The sequence below is a fragment of the Citrus clementina genome, unplaced genomic scaffold (genome assembly GCF_000493195.1).
Source record: "Citrus clementina cultivar Clemenules unplaced genomic scaffold, Citrus_clementina_v1.0 scaffold_9, whole genome shotgun sequence".
Taxonomy (NCBI): domain Eukaryota; kingdom Viridiplantae; phylum Streptophyta; class Magnoliopsida; order Sapindales; family Rutaceae; genus Citrus; species Citrus x clementina.
The window spans coordinates 22,107,679-22,109,540 of NW_006261964.1; the positions used below are offsets into that span (position 1 = coordinate 22,107,679).

The window sequence follows — 1,862 nt, forward strand, 5'->3', positions numbered from 1 at the left end:
GTCTGCCGGCTTGTCTTCTCTTCACTGGAGGGTTAATTAACCCTCTCTCTCCTGCCTCCCATGTAACTTGATCAGGTATAGGGTGAACAATAACTGAATAAGTGTCTAGGTACGCTCGCTTGGTGAAATAGTTTGGAATATAGTAGTGAACATCGTGTCTGCAGTACATAATAGAGGCCATTGCATGCCTACATGGCAGTCCAGATATCTCTCAGTACCCACAGTCACATGTTTTATTTTCAACATCCATAATAAACCATCTCACTGGGGTGTAGTTAATGTCTTTAACCTGGAATACAGTATCACCTGATGGTTTTACACTCAACTTGGATGACTCTTCAGATATTTCATCAATTTGTTTCTTAATCCTAGGAGTAAGAATCGAAGGCCACAATTGTGCTTCATTTCTCCTCTTTGTAAATCTTTTCATCAACTTGCATCTAATCTCCTCTAACATAGTCAAACAAGGCTTGTCTCTGTACTTACCAATCCAACTATTGAAGCACTCAGTTGTATTGTTGGTAGAATGGTCTACTTTGGCATTTTTGTCAAATGCCCACCTGGACCACTGATAGTCTTCTAAGTTATCAAACCACTCTTTTGCACCATCTTTAACAGACCTCATTTTGTCCAAAGCAGCAAAGAAATCAGTTCGGTTGTTGGCCTTGCATGCTCTCCAAAATAGCTTTTTTAATGCCAAGCCAGAAAATTGTCCTCTAAAATGTCTCCCGCAATGCCTACTGTGAGCAGTAGGCCGTGTCTGTTGAAGAGCAGTTATTAGTCCCTTTTGTCTATCACTCATAAAAGTAACTTTTCTACCATCATCAAAGTACTCATGCAAGAGTGACAAGAACCATCCCCAAGACCATTGATCTTCAATCTCACAAATAGCATAGGCTAAAGGAAGAATGCCATTATTAACATCCACACCCACTGCTGCCATCAGAATTCCCCCAAATTCACCTCTCAAATGACACCCATCAATACCAATATATGGCCTACACCCATTTAAAAATGCATTTCTCTGAGCAGGTAGTGACATAAAGAATCTCTTAAACACAATTTTGCCTGGAATACTCTCTGTGTCACACAAGACTTTGCACTTAGACCCTACATTGTGCTTCTCTACCATTGCCTGGTATTGGAATAATTTTTCATGAACCCTTAGAGTGGTCACCACCTAGTAAAGATTCTGCCTTCTTCTTAGCTCTATACAGTTTTAAGTTATTTGGTGCAACACCATAATTAGTCTTTAAATGGCTCCTAATATGTGAAATCTTGATTTTAAGGGTTTTCTTCACTAAGTCTTTTATCTTCTCTACAATCCAATGACTAGAGGTAAGAGCATTTTTCTGTGCTCTAAAGCAAGTGTGCACATTATTCAGCTTTCTAATGACAAAACCCCCACTGTTACCCAACAAGCCACATGTGACAGACCATGGACAATCTTTAACCTTGCACCTTGCATAATATCTTTTCTTGTCATTATAAATCTTCTCAACATCAAACCCCTCTTTGATCATAATGTTGTGTAGTTTTCCCCTAAATTCTTTTGCATTATCAAAAACAGCTCCCAAAAAAAGCTTATCTATCCCATTTTCTGGAGTTTTATATTCATTAACTTTAATGTACCTCATCATCTTAGCCGTGGCAGTGTGATCCTCCTCATCCGAACTAAAGGGCATGTTTTCTTCATCTTCTTCAGGACCTGACAGAATATCATTTTCTTTACTGTCATCAACTGTAACAAGCTCTACAAAAGGAACATCATTTACTTGACCATCACCAACAACAACACCGCTAACATGATCACCTCTACCATCATCACTATTGACATCATCACCACTAAGATCACCACTAGC

The 1,862-nt window shown here is 39.0% G+C and overlaps 1 protein-coding gene across 1 annotated transcript; it reads right to left on the reverse strand.

Moving 5' to 3' along the window:
• Positions 1 to 211: 211 nt before the first annotated feature.
• LOC112099896 lies at positions 212 to 1,132 on the reverse strand. The gene has a single exon (XM_024187419.1). It carries the CDS (start codon positions 1,130 to 1,132, stop codon positions 212 to 214), a length of 921 nt encoding a protein of 306 aa, XP_024043187.1.
• Between the last annotated feature and the right edge of the window lie 730 nt (positions 1,133 to 1,862).